Consider the following 12,747-nt stretch of genomic DNA (forward strand, 5'->3'; position numbering starts at 1 on the left):
CTTTCATTATCCAATGATACCAAAGGCAAGGCACGTGTTTGCTAAGTGTTTCCCACAGGCTCCGGTTAGAATATTTCGTCCTTCAGCAGTGGCACTGTTTGGCAGGTCGTGGGACCTTTAGGAAGTGGGTCTTGTTGGAAGGATGGATCCCTGGGACAGGCCTTCCAGTTTATAGCTCTGTCCTCCTTCTGGCCTGTTCTCTGGTTCTGGACCCTTCCAGATGTGAGCGGCACCTTGTGGTTCCCCATCAGGATGGACCACTCCCCTTGAGAGCTGGACACAAGTTTCCCCTCCTTTCAATTTCTTTAGCCAGGCAAGAAAGGCAATGGAATAGAATCTGCTAATATAGAAGAGAAGGGCAAGCCCTCGCCACTCTCTCACCTCCGCAGGCTTCGGCTGAATGAGAAACAGAAGGATATAATGCTGACTAACAGAGAGAACCATGCATGTTTTCATGATCAATGCATACCTGAAGATCTCTGCACAGCAATAAAATACAAATAAAAGACCAAGGCAAGATGCTTTTTTCAAATGAAGTTTATAGAGAAGTTTATGAAGTTTATGGTAGAAGACATGGGCTTTGAACTAGGCTCTAAACTTTTAGGGACGGCACAAAGATATATGGCAGTGTGTAAAAGCTAGTTAGAGACAAACATTACTCTAATGAGTCATTTTAATTACTGTCCTAGTTACCACTAGTCTCTGTTAATGAAAGCTCTTGTCCTAATCTGAGTCAGAGAGGGCTGCTTTGCTATAAGATTCTTCATGATTTGCTGTGTGTGGGGAAAGTAAAGCCAAGGAATCCTTTCTCAAGTGTCAATTCCTCAAATGATTTCAACTTGAATCAATATCCTTGACTACAGTGTACTACATACACTGTGGTATATTCCACTATCTGCTATTACCTACTAGTTTTCTGTCTGTCTGTCTGTCTGTCTGTCTGTCTGTCTACCTGTCTACCTGCCTGTCTGTCTGTCTACCTGTCTGTCTGTCTGTCTATCTGTCTACCTGTCTGTCTGTCTGCCTGTCTATCTGTCTATCTGTCTGTCTGTCTGTCTGTCTACCTGTCTGTCTATCTGTCTCTGTCTGTTTGTCTATCTACCTGTCTATCTGTCTCTGTCTGTTTGTCTATCTACCTGTCTGTCTGTCTGTCTGTCTATCTATCTATCTATCTATCTATCTATCTATCTATCTATCTATCTACCTGTCTGTCTGTCTGTCTGTTTGTCTATCTACCTGTCTGTCTGTCTGTCTATCTATCTATCTATCTATCTATCTATCTATCTACCTGTCTGTCTGTCTGTCTGTTTGTCTATCTACCTGTCCTTCTGTCTGTCTATCTATCTATCTATCTATCTATCTATCTATCTATCTATCTATCTATCTACCTGTCTGTCTGTCTATCTATCTATCTATCTATCTATCTATCTATCTATCTATCTATCTATCTACCTGTCTGTCTGTCTATCTACCTGTCTGTCTATCTGTCTGTCTGTCTGTCTGTCTGTCTGTCTGTCTACCTGTCTGTCTGTCTGTCCATCTATCTATCTATCTATCATCTGTCTGCCTATCATCCATCCATCTATCTTTTGAAGCAGGGTCTCATGTATGCCACTCTGGCCTTGAACTCACTATGCAGTCAAGGATGGCTCCTGTTTCCATCTCCCAAGTGCTAGGGTGATAAATATGCACCTCCATGCCTGGTTGACGCAACGCTTCCTAAGGACAAAACCCAGGGCTTTGTGGACACCAAGCAAGGCTTCTCTAGCCAGTGAGCTGCAGTCCCAGCCGCTTTCACTTACTGTTATTTCAGAGTCATGAACTCACACGTGTTGATGTGGTTCAGTCCGAGGTTGTCCCTATCTTTCACAGCTAGTCCATCTATCCCAGCGGGAGGCCTCTTCAAGTCAGCTTCCTGGTCCTCTCTGACCAGTTCTATCGAGTTATTGTGGCATCCTAGCACAATTGTGGAATAACAAGATGTTCTAGACTCACTTTGTGCATTTGCTGTCCTAGATGGAACAAGCCATTTCTTTAAGAAGTCTTGGTAGTTTTCAGCGGAAAATGCGGAGTGGCTTAAATAAAAAAATAAAAAAATGAAGCATATAGAAAGCCAAATCCATCAACTCGGGAAAGCCTTAAAGGGAAAGAGAAGACCAAAATAAACACAGGAAGAAGCAAGCTGCAAGCAGCAGCAAATATACGTGAGACATAAAACACTTTAAATTTAACTACAAACTAATTTGTGCCTTCTTACATTTGAAAATATTTTTATGAAGCAGTAAGTTGAAAGTCTGACAACTAGAACCGCAATTAGGAAAACAAGAACTGAGGGATGCGAAGATAAAGTTGGGGGAAAGTCTACCAAAATTAGGGGGCTAGAGTCACAAAATAAAAAACAGGAAATACCAGGAAGCTAGAGGATGTATCAAGGCACACTGACCAACCATAGGTTGGTTTAACACGCGTTCCAAAATAGAGAAAGAGAAGGTTCAGGAAGAAAGGACGAAATAGCAAAAGAGAAATTTGCCAAGACTGAGGTCAAGTCTTCAAACTGAAAGTTAAACCAAGTTCTCAAACGTGACCCCTACTAACATCAAATTGAAATCACTGTTGTTATTTAAAACAAGCAAAAAACAAAACAACAACAACAACAAAAACATAAGCTTCCAGAGACTAAAAAAAACAAAATGGGGCTCTTCTGAAAGACAGTGAGGACGGATTACACCAGACTCTTCAAGACTGATTCCAGAAAAGAGAGGACAGTGGATAAATGTTTATAAAACTGGGTGAAGGTCATAGTCAGCCTAGAATTCTGTATGAAACAATCAGCATTGAGAAAGAATCATTCAGACATAAATGAACTTTAAAAATCAGTCCACAACAGTTCTTAGAAAGATGCTGGGAATGTACTTTGTGCACCACCAGAGGAAACAGCTGAATCCAGGCAATATGGCTTCTGGATGCAGAGAGGCAAGTCCCTGGGTTTAGCCAGCAGGAGGCATCACAAGCAGCTTAGGGTATTAAGATGGGGAAGGGAAATAATAGATTATCAGAGTCCCTTATGCACATAGTTAGGAAATGATATGGAAATGATTTCCTTTGGGGGGGGAAATCAATGGAGAAGGTCGTTTGAGAGAGGAAACTGCATAACTCCAATTATGCATATTGGATTGACTTTAGGATAACCATTTTCACAGTTTAATGCATCTGAAATCAGTGTGTCTCACAGTGGACAGCATCTTGCAGTCAGCGTTGGCCAGACTTTGGTCCTGATGTAGTTGCCATAGCCTGAGCAGATGGTCATTGTCCGTGTTGTTCTGATTGGACAACAGTAGCCTGTTTGACATGTGACAGTCATTGTAAGATCATAAAAGGAAGGAAGAGGAGTCTGGACTAGTCAGTCACCTTCTAAGGTCAAGAGAGAACTGCGTCCAAACTTGTAGAACAGAACAGCGACTTGGAAGAAAGTTCTGCAGACCAGAGCAAAGTGCTCTGAGAATTCCCTCCTTACTGACACCTGGGTAGTTCAGGGGTGACGTTCTATATAAAAGAAAGAGCAGCAAGATGAACTCCGGCAGGTCCAAACAGAAAGGGATTCGGAAGAGATGTGCCCTGAACGTAAAAAGGTTAAAGACACTTAGATTTACTGACATTTTCTTCTTCTCTCTAATGTATAAGATCGACACGGGGCCGGAATACATCCAAATAAGTTTACATTAAAAATTCAGGTGATTCAAGTGTTGAATGGCAGCCCGTTTTCTTTTTCCACGGTTTGTGTCACAAGCCAGTGACTGACAGTCAGGGGACTCTGAGGCGCTAGCTGGCTGGAGGGAAGAAGTTTTATGTATTTACAACAATGCGAACAACGAATGTTGGGTCTTAATTAAAATATGAATCGCGTATTTGGATGGAAGGGAGTTGCAGGTGTTCTCTGGACTGTGGTCTAGCGGATATAGACAGATGGGAATGCCTTTTCCTGTCAAGCTGAGTGTGAGATGGCGTGTGTGTGTGTGTGTGTGTGTGTGTGTGTGTGTGTGTGTGTGTGTGTGCCCGTGTGCTTGTGACCAAATACTGAGAGAGACCAGAAGATGGTGTCAGATCCCCTGGAGCTGTATTTACAGGTGATCATGAGCCACTCGTGTGGGTGCTGGGAACTAAACTCTGTAAATGCTCTTACCTGCCGGGCAGTGTCTCCAGTCCTGGGGGATAGGTAGCAAAGAGCTACACCCAGGCAGGGGTTGTTGGAGGAGAGGGTTGCTAGCGGTTTTGTTTAGTCATCTTTTATGATTTTTAAGAATTGTGTGCTATTTTGATAAAAATGATTTTCCAATGACTCCAGAAAGCCCTTTCTGTGCTGCTATCATAAACGTGCTTATCCTCTGGCCCATACGGGGCAACATTGGGTTCGTGAGATCTGCTTCCTGTGAGAGGAGTCAGAGGCCCCTTGGCACCTAGATCAGTGGTCTGCATCGTTCCTTGCTAACTTCGTGACCTTGATCAGAGTTCAACCTCACTGGCTTTAGCTCTCTCCCTGTCAACTGAAGGTCACTGACAGGATGCCAAGAGACTCTCACAAATGTCTGTGCTATGGTGACACACCCCTAAGAACAGGCTGCCCCCCCTCAGTGTGCCCTACACAGGAACCCCAAGGCTTTGTGTAGCTTACCATGACCTGTCATTTGCATCTCAGTGTTTAGGGGTCATTGACCTTTCCTGCTCCCAGAAGCCCCAAGAACTCTCATATTTCCTCGTCTCTCTTCTGAAGCCCAACCTGGGATCTAACGGGTTCTGAGATTAACAATGTTTAGCCACTTCCATCCAGATGAACCCTGACCCTAAAGGTCATCTGACCTTCTTTAAAGTTGAGGAGAAGTAGGTCTGAGCTCCAGAGTGGTCTGGAGGGCTTAGTGGAGGCCAGCTCCTGGATGCAAGGGTCTAGCTGTGTCCGCCTCCCTCTGCTGTAAGCAGCCATGCTTCTGTAGAGGTGGATGTGCCAGTCTGAAGAGCAGAAGCCATCCCTGTGGCTCCCTTCTTGTCCCCTGCTTTCTATGGTCTAGCAAAACAGCTGTGTGAGGAATTAGAGTAGAGTGTGTATTGGTGAGAGGCAGGGAGGGGGAGGGGAGAGAGAAAGAGGCTTTCTCAGGGCTTCAAGGACAGGCGGAGTGGTTTATGTTTTACATCAGCACTGGTGACAGTTGCTTGGGTAAGAAGTATTACCCTTCCCTTCAGTGCTTCGTCAGAGTGGGGGAGAGAATAAAAGGAGGAGAAATCCCAGGTGGAGACAGCCCTCTCCTACTGCCCTGGACATGAGATCGTTGTGTCTGCAGCCCTTTAGAGCAGTGCGAATGATGTCACAAAGGAATCAAGAAGGAAAGTAGACAAATGCCTAGTTTGATTTCCAGCACTCTACAAAGTGTGGGTATCGTGGCTTGCGACCCCAGCACTCAGAACTCAGAGGCCAGGTATTCAGATATTCAAGGTCCTCTTCAGCTTGTGTTGAAAGGGGTGGAGGGAGGGAGAGAGGGGGAGAGAGAGAGAGAGAGACAGAGAGACAGAGACAGAGACACAGAGACAGAGAGACAGAGACAGAGAGAGACAGAAAGAGTAGAAGAAAGAGAGACTTCATCGAGAGCAGCTGAGGCACGAAATCTTCATCCCTGGAGACAGTGGGGTAAAGGGCACACACACACACACACACACACACACACACACACACACAGAGCCTATGACCCACCCACTAGTTAAAGTGGGTGAGTCCCTGACCTCAGATGTTGGGAGAGAAAACCTTAACCTTCAGGCTTCCAAGACCATTTCTAGCTCCTTGTCCTCACCAGACCCTGGCTGCCATCTGCCCCAGTGCGCAATGTCCGGGGCACGCACCAGATGTTGTCTCTGTTCCTTCCACAGGCTACAGAGTGGGCCTCCAGTGAGGACACGCGCCGCTCCTGCCAGAGCAAAGGGAAGACTGAGGTACATGCTGGTGGCATCGGGACTCTGCTGGAAGCTTATAGTCAGGAGATCTTGGGGAATCCTTCCTTGTGAACATGAGGTCGCTTGCCCGAGAAGCGTGGGGTGAGGGCAAAGGGAGTCCATGGAGACTTAAGTTGGACCTCAGAGCAGAATTGATCCAATGCAGGGATGTTGTAGGACATTCATTGGCATCGGCCATGCGGCTGTATGAGGTAAACATGCCCGGAGTCACACCCGCGGAGTCGAGGTCCTCTTTCATTTTCCTTCCCATCTCAGGAGGAATGTCAGAACTACGTTCGAGTCCTGATTGTTTCCGGCCGGAAGGTGTTCATGTGTGGTACCAATGCCTTTTCCCCTGTGTGCTCCAGCAGACAGGTGGGCCATCGGAAGGGGTAGCCAAAGAGGGGCGTCAAGGGATGGTGCGTTGCCTGGGCACACAGCCTCGGAGTGGGGACTGACAAATGTAGCAGGATGGGTGGGGAATGTCTCTCCATGCTATGTTGGGACAAATACAAAACATTCATTCTTCACCTGAGTTTCAAATTGAACCTCTCTTCAGTATTTTCTTCATCGGTCTTACTTGAAATGTCCATCTGGGGTTCAGTGGGCGCTCCCAAAGGACCTCATCCTTTATAATGACCATGAGATCACAGGGTGGCAGTGCCGGGGGTACTTGAAAACGGGAGGTGGGGCACAGAAACCAAGGGTCCTAGGACCCCAGGGAAAAGCTCTCTTCTGCCCCCCACCCCCCACCCCCGTCTCCAGGTGGGGAACCTCAGCCGGGCTATTGAGAAGATCAATGGTGTGGCCCGCTGCCCCTATGACCCACGCCACAACTCTACAGCCGTCATCTCCTCCCAGGGGGAGCTCTATGCAGCCACCGTCATTGACTTCTCGGGTCGGGACCCAGCCATCTACCGTAGCCTGGGCAGTGGGCCGCCGCTTCGCACTGCCCAGTATAACTCTAAATGGCTCAATGGTAAGGTGGCTCAGGCCTGGGGGGGTGGTTAGTGGGGGGCTGTTCTGCCTTCCAAAGCCCATTGGCCTTTCCAGTCTCAGTTGCTTCGTCAATAAAGTGGATAGGGCAGGGAAGATGTTTGCCCAACGACCCAGACATGTCCTTAGTACCCAGAACAGGCAAAGGGCAGGCTATGAGGGGAGAGTTGAAATTGCATATTGTAGTGGTTATGGAAAAGAAGAAATTAGGGGAAAGCTGAGGAAGACAGTCTGAACATCCTTCCCCTTGAGGATGAATCCACTTCTTTACTAACTAGTTGTATGGCCTTCAGTGTGTGTCGAGCCTCTCTATACCATGATGTCCTCCTCTGTAATACATGGTAGCCTTATAAATTGTAGTGAGGACTAAATGGATGAACCAATAACATTCTTACGATGGTGTATTCTATCCAGTGAAGTAACGCTGTTAGCAATAACACTATTAATAAGTATGAGAGCTTCATTTTACAGCAGAAGGAAGAGCAGACTTACTTAGGACCTGGGTCAGCAGCGAGGGCTTTAAGATTCCCACTGAAGAACACTTCAACAGTCGAGTCCTTCCTAGTCTGCCGTCTTCTTTCCATCCTCACAGAGCCAAATTTTGTGGCAGCCTTTGACATTGGGCTGTTTGCGTATTTCTTCCTTCGGGAGAATGCAGTGGAGCATGACTGTGGGCGCACTGTGTACTCTCGGGTGGCCCGAGTGTGCAAGAACGATGTAGGGGGTCGTTTCCTGCTGGAGGACACATGGACCACATTCATGAAGGCCCGGCTCAACTGCTCCCGCCCAGGGGAGGTCCCCTTCTACTATAACGAGCTGCAGAGTGCCTTCCATCTGCCCGAACAGGACCTCATCTATGGCGTCTTCACCACTAACGTGTGAGTGGCCCCGCCCTCGGCTACCCATCTTCCCTGTCAGTCCAGGGCTCACCCTGCCTAACCTAGCAGCCTGGTGGGCTCAACAGATCCTTTCTGAGTCTGGTGTCGTCATCCATAAAGCACAGAGGTCCTTGCTCCTGCAGCTGGTGACCTGTGGCTTCTTACCACCTGCTCTGAGTCGCTGAGGAGGGCAGGCTTAGGCAGTGCAGAAGGGAGGGGTGCTTCCTGACGGCTCATAAAGGGCAGAGCATCCCTGCCTGGGATGAATGGGTGGCAGCCCCAGGCAGGGATACTCTACAGTCCTTTTCAGCAGCCATAGTAGTATAGGAATCCTCTGCTGCTTCCCTCCCGGCTACAACAGAAGCTGCAAACTGGCGTTCGGCAACCCTGTTGTTTCCTTCCATTTGAGGAGGAGCAACCTTCCCAGGGATGTCAGACTCTCCTCCTCTGCCCCTCCATGTAGAGGCTGACACAGCAAGGGATTTTTTTCATGTTAGAAGTGATGAATGGGCACCATTGAGACAGAGGAAGGCCTTGTGTAAGGATATCAGGAACTTGTGAGTGATTCCAGGTAGCAGGCACTGAATACTCCCAAGTCCTCTGTAGAAAGGACAATCTGAGGGGACAGGCAAGGATGTGGGTGAGACTGGCTGGTAGCAACAGAGAAGCCATCCTGGCCAGGGGACAGACATTCAACACTGCTCACACAGGCCATGAGCTGAAAGCCTGCTGGCCATGACTAAGGGTGGCTAGCTCTCAGTGTAGGAGGGTGGTTGTGAGCAGAGGGCAGAAAGACTTGGAGAGACATGAAGGAAAAACCACAGTATCAGTGTAGACTACAAACCATTTATTTATTGTGTACCCCTCCATGCTAGGTGCTTGTCTTGGGGTGGGGGTGGGCAGCACTGAGCTAAAGCATTCACGGCAGTGAGCAAGGCTATTTCAAGCAACCCATTTTAACCTTGGTGACTCCTATAATGGGAGGAAGCAGGGTATAGGGTGGAGATCACAGGGGCCTTTCCATAGGGTATAGGGGGGAGATCACAGGAGCCTTTCCATAGGTATAGGGTGGAGATCACAGGAAACTTTCCATAGGGTATAGGGTGGAGATCACAGGAGCCTTTCCATAGGAGGTAGCATTACCAGGATCTGAAAGACAATCCAGCCCCCCAACAAAATAACATATGAAAAGCTTGGAACTAAAAAAATGTGTTGGGGGGTTGGGGATTTAGCTCAGTGGTAGAGCGCTTGCCTAGCAAGCGCAAGGTCCTGGGTTCAGTCCCCAGCTCCGAAAAAAAACAAAAAAAAAATGTGTTGGGACTGGAGAGATGGCTCAGGAGTTAAAAACACCAGCTATTCTTCCAAAGGGCCTGGGTTCAATTCCCAGCACCCACAGGGCAACTCCACAGCTGTCTGTAATTCAACTCCAAGTGATTTGATATCCTCACATACATGCAGGCAAACCATGCACATTTTAAAAATCATTAAAAGTTCCCTGTGCGTTTCAAAGAAGACTGTGAGACAGGAACATTGAAACAAAGAAGGGAGAGACAGGAGAGATGCCAAAGAGTAAGGCCAGGAGGGTTGTGTCCCAAGGACCTCGTAGACTGCTCTCAGGGTTTTGGTCTTTACCCCTGTGGACAAGGAGACATTACTGAGGGATTTGAAAAAGGGCCAGTGAGCAGCTTGGTGTGGGTTTGGGGACTTTCACTCTGACTGCTTTGTGCAGAGTGGATTAGGAGCCTATCCGGGCTGTAGGGAGACCAACAGAAAGAAAAACAGGACAGCATCAGAGGTGCTGGGGAGGGGAGCTGGGCGTGGGGTGGGAGGAGGACCAGGCAGGGGAGGATAATGGACACATTTGGAGAGGAACCAGTGCAGGGAGGGACTCCGAGTGGACACGTAGTTGTGACATGCCATGCCTGTGAACTGCTCAACTGGCATCCATAGAGATCTATGATCCTGGGCGTGGAAGGGTGGTAGAGATCATCTGGTTCTGGGAGTTGCAGGCCGCAGTGTAAGCTAGTGGCTTGCTAATTATCTATTTAATACACATATGCATGTATCATACCAGATTGAAATCAAATATCAAAGGTATAACATATTTAGCTTGCATAGTATTGTTTCAGGAAACTTCACTGTAGATGTACTGTAAAATGAATTTTTCATATTTTTGGTTGTGAGTCTGGCCTTTAACGGCTGAGCCATCTCTCCAGCCATCAAATAATATTTTTTTTTTTTTTTTTTGGTTCTTTTTTTTTTTTCGAGCTGGGGATCGAACCCAGGGCCTTGTGCGCTTCCTAGGCAAGCGCCTACCACTGAGCTAAATCCCCAACCCCAAATAATATTTCTTAATGTGGGCCACTGAGTATGGTCCACCCCTCTCTGAATAAGGGAAGAGGGTGAGGTAGTGGCATGGGGTGGTGTGTGTTGAGTGTGTTTGCGTGTGTATGTGTGAGTGTGTGAGAGTGTGAGTGTGTGTGTGTCAGTGTGTGTGAGTGTATGTGTATGTGTGTGTGTAGGTCAGTGTGTGTGAGAGTGTGTGTGTGTGTATGTGAGTGTGTGTGTGTGAGGGTATGTGGGTGTGTGTGTATGAGTGTGTGTGAGCGAGGGGGTGTATGTGTGTGTGGTGTGGTATGTATGTGTGTGTGTGAGTGTGTGTGTGTGTGTATGATGCGCCAGTGCTTCTGCCAACAAGCTCTTCCTGCAGTCGTGTGGAGAGTGTAAGGATAAATACCTGGGGCTGCAGAGATGACTCAGTGGTTAAGAGCACTGACTGCTCTTCCAGAGGTCCTGAGTTCAATTCCCAGCAACCACATGGTGGCTCACAACCATCTGTAATGGGGATCCAATGTCCTCTCTGGTGTGTCTGAAGACAGTGACAGTGTACTTGTATTTAATAAATAAATCTTAAAAAAAAAAAAAGAAAAGGAAAGGAAAGAAAAGAAAAGAAAAGAAAAGAAAAGAAAACCTTTAAAGGATAAATACCTTTCATTGGGCAGAGGTCCATCCTAGCCACTTCCTGACCTAGGGGATGAGGAGTGGGGGTGGGGCCGAGGGGCTTCAGAGGAGAGGGCCTGGCCCAGTAGGAGAGCCAAATCCGGCAGGAAGGACCACATTCCTCTAACTCTTGCCTTTTAGAAACAGCATTGCAGCTTCTGCCGTCTGCGCCTTCAACCTCAGTGCCATCTCCAAGGCTTTCAATGGCCCATTTCGTTACCAGGAAAACCCCAGGGCTGCCTGGCTGCCTATTGCCAACCCCATCCCCAATTTCCAGGTACAGTTTCTCCTCCTTTGCCTCCCACCCACTACCAAACCACAAGCTGACTCTCAACTGCTCAGCATAGGCTGACTCTGGCCCCGTCCTGTTGTTCCAGGCTTGTCTTTGGGGTGTGGGTGGGGTCTATGATAGGTCCCCCAGAGGGTGGTAAATCCTCAGCCTGCTATTGAGGAGATAGGGAGAAGCAAAGCTACTTGGTTATCTCTGTTATTAACCCCACATGCCCAGAGAGACAGGGACCTCAACTACACAGAGTACACAGAGTAGGAGATGTCAGGAGAACACCACATAGCTGTGGCCAGACTTTTGATGTTTTATCTGGAGATTATTCAGACGATGTGCATTGTGGGAACTATGGCGTGTAGGAACCCTGAATGCAGGCAGTAGTTACGGGTGTCCGGAGTAGTACCTGTATCCCCTGATCCTGTGATGAGAAGGAAAGCATAAAAGGACTGATGGAAACCTAATTTTTATTTTTTATTTTGATTGGTTGATTGATTGGTTGATTTTGAAGAAAGTCTCACTGTCTTGCCCTAGCCGACCAGGCTAGTAGACCAGGCTGGCTCTGAACTCACAGAGTCCTCTTGAGTCTACCTCCTGAATGACGGGATTGAAGGTGCGGGCCACTATGCCCAGTCTAGATGGCTGAATTTCATGTCCTTCCAACTGCCTCCTCCATGGTGACATGGCCTTGGGGAAGGCTCAGGCTCGTCAGTCCAGCAATCCTGAGCCCTATCCAGCCCATCTCTGTGATGTTGATCCAACTCCGTGATCCTCTCACTCATTTTTTGGAACTAAGTGACTATACTAGATCACACCACACCATACTAGTTCCCTTCTGGATTTATGCAAAAGGGTGTTGTGATGCCCAATAAAAGGTAGCTGTTTTCCAGCTTTAGACAAGAAGGCACAAACTTGGAGCTAGTAAGGGTGTAGAAAAAAAACAAACAAAAAACCACCTTGGCCCAGTGTGGGTGGGGGTGGGCACCTATGACGCAACCTAAAAATACTGGACATTGGACACATTTAAATGATCTGTCTGGACCAGACCCCTTTGCCCTCCTATCCTCTTCCCCAATCCTAGCGGGTCTCTCTTCCTCCGTCTTCCCAGCCTCAGTTTCTCCTGGTTTTAAAAAGAATCAGGGACACAGACAGAATGCTGGGGACCAGTGATGTTGGAGAATTAGTGTCTACTCAGTGTCCCCATGGGTGGGAAGGAGACCATGTCAGTTCCCACAGTGTGGGGACTGGGCACCAGTGACTCGGTTTCCTGTGGCAGTGTGGCACCTTGCCGGAGACTGGCCCTAACGAGAACCTCACGGAGCGCAGCCTGCAGGATGCACAGAGGCTCTTCCTGATGAGCGAAGCTGTGCAGCCGGTGACGCCAGAGCCCTGTGTCACCCAGGACAGCGTCCGCTTCTCACATCTTGTGGTAGACCTTGTGCAAGCTAAGGACACACTCTACCACGTGCTCTACATAGGCACCGGTGAGCCGGCCAGGACTCGCCTGTGCTGCAGATGGAGAAGTGGTTGAGGCTGGGTGGGGAAGAGGCTGTAAGCAGCCATGGCTTAAAGGCTGCTTTCCTCTGTCACCCTCCCCCCAACCCCCCCCCAGAGTCG

The 12,747-nt window shown here is 48.1% G+C and overlaps 1 protein-coding gene across 1 annotated transcript in view; it reads left to right on the forward strand.

Moving 5' to 3' along the window:
- Sema5b (semaphorin 5B) overlaps nucleotides 1-12,747 on the forward strand; it is a 41,432-nt gene that overhangs the window by 16,846 nt on the left and 11,839 nt on the right. The window contains exons 4-10 of the mRNA XM_032900161.1: nucleotides 5,911-5,973; nucleotides 6,250-6,348; nucleotides 6,739-6,952; nucleotides 7,562-7,847; nucleotides 10,989-11,124; nucleotides 12,407-12,614; nucleotides 12,743-12,747. The exon at nucleotides 12,743-12,747 is cut by the window's right edge and continues 203 nt beyond it. Coding sequence (XP_032756052.1) covers nucleotides 5,911-5,973; nucleotides 6,250-6,348; nucleotides 6,739-6,952; nucleotides 7,562-7,847; nucleotides 10,989-11,124; nucleotides 12,407-12,614; nucleotides 12,743-12,747 — 1,011 coding nt within the window. The remainder of the gene's footprint in view (nucleotides 1-5,910; nucleotides 5,974-6,249; nucleotides 6,349-6,738; nucleotides 6,953-7,561; nucleotides 7,848-10,988; nucleotides 11,125-12,406; nucleotides 12,615-12,742) is intronic.

The sequence above is a fragment of the Rattus rattus genome, chromosome 4 (assembly GCF_011064425.1).
Source record: "Rattus rattus isolate New Zealand chromosome 4, Rrattus_CSIRO_v1, whole genome shotgun sequence".
In the NCBI taxonomy this organism is placed as follows: Eukaryota; Metazoa; Chordata; class Mammalia; order Rodentia; family Muridae; genus Rattus; species Rattus rattus.